This window comes from Nestor notabilis, unplaced genomic scaffold (genome assembly GCF_000696875.1).
Source record: "Nestor notabilis isolate BGI_N333 unplaced genomic scaffold, ASM69687v1 scaffold7229, whole genome shotgun sequence".
NCBI classification, from domain to species: domain Eukaryota; kingdom Metazoa; phylum Chordata; class Aves; order Psittaciformes; family Psittacidae; genus Nestor; species Nestor notabilis.
This window is the reverse complement of record NW_009943166.1, coordinates 1-351: the sequence shown is the minus strand read 5'-3', so window position 1 is coordinate 351 and position 351 is coordinate 1. Positions and strand designations below refer to the sequence as shown.

Genomic DNA, 351 nt, shown 5'->3' with positions numbered 1-351 from the left:
CAGACTAGCTTCAGCAACCAAATCAAATAAAAATCAAACACTTTCTTACCACTACAACCCAAAACAGGTCAAGCCCAGATGCATGAAGGGAGAAGAAACTTACCTGAGAAATTGCCATGGATAGCATAGCTAATGCCAGTGGCACGCTGCAATGTCAGGTTGTAGAGAAACATGCTGGAGATGGGTTTGTGTCACCTTACTGTAGCTCTACCGAGTCTGCAACAAATAGAACAAAAAAACGCACTTTGCAAAACCAAAGCCTTCCGTAAGGCACACAGAACATCCGCGTCCCTGCTTGTCTGAATATTATCACCTCACACTGGAAGAGTGCCTGCCACCCAGTTTAAGTTA

General features: G+C 44.4%; 1 protein-coding gene across 1 annotated transcript in view; it reads right to left on the bottom strand.

The window, feature by feature from the left end:
• Positions 1 to 221, bottom strand: part of SF3B3 (splicing factor 3b, subunit 3, 130kDa) — a 29430-nt gene extending 29209 nt beyond the window's left edge. The window contains exon 1 of the mRNA XM_010021779.1: positions 104 to 221. Within this exon, the coding sequence (XP_010020081.1) occupies positions 104 to 173 (70 nt within the window). The 5' untranslated portion in view covers positions 174 to 221. The remainder of the gene's footprint in view (positions 1 to 103) is intronic.
• Positions 222 to 351: the final 130 nt, after the last annotated feature.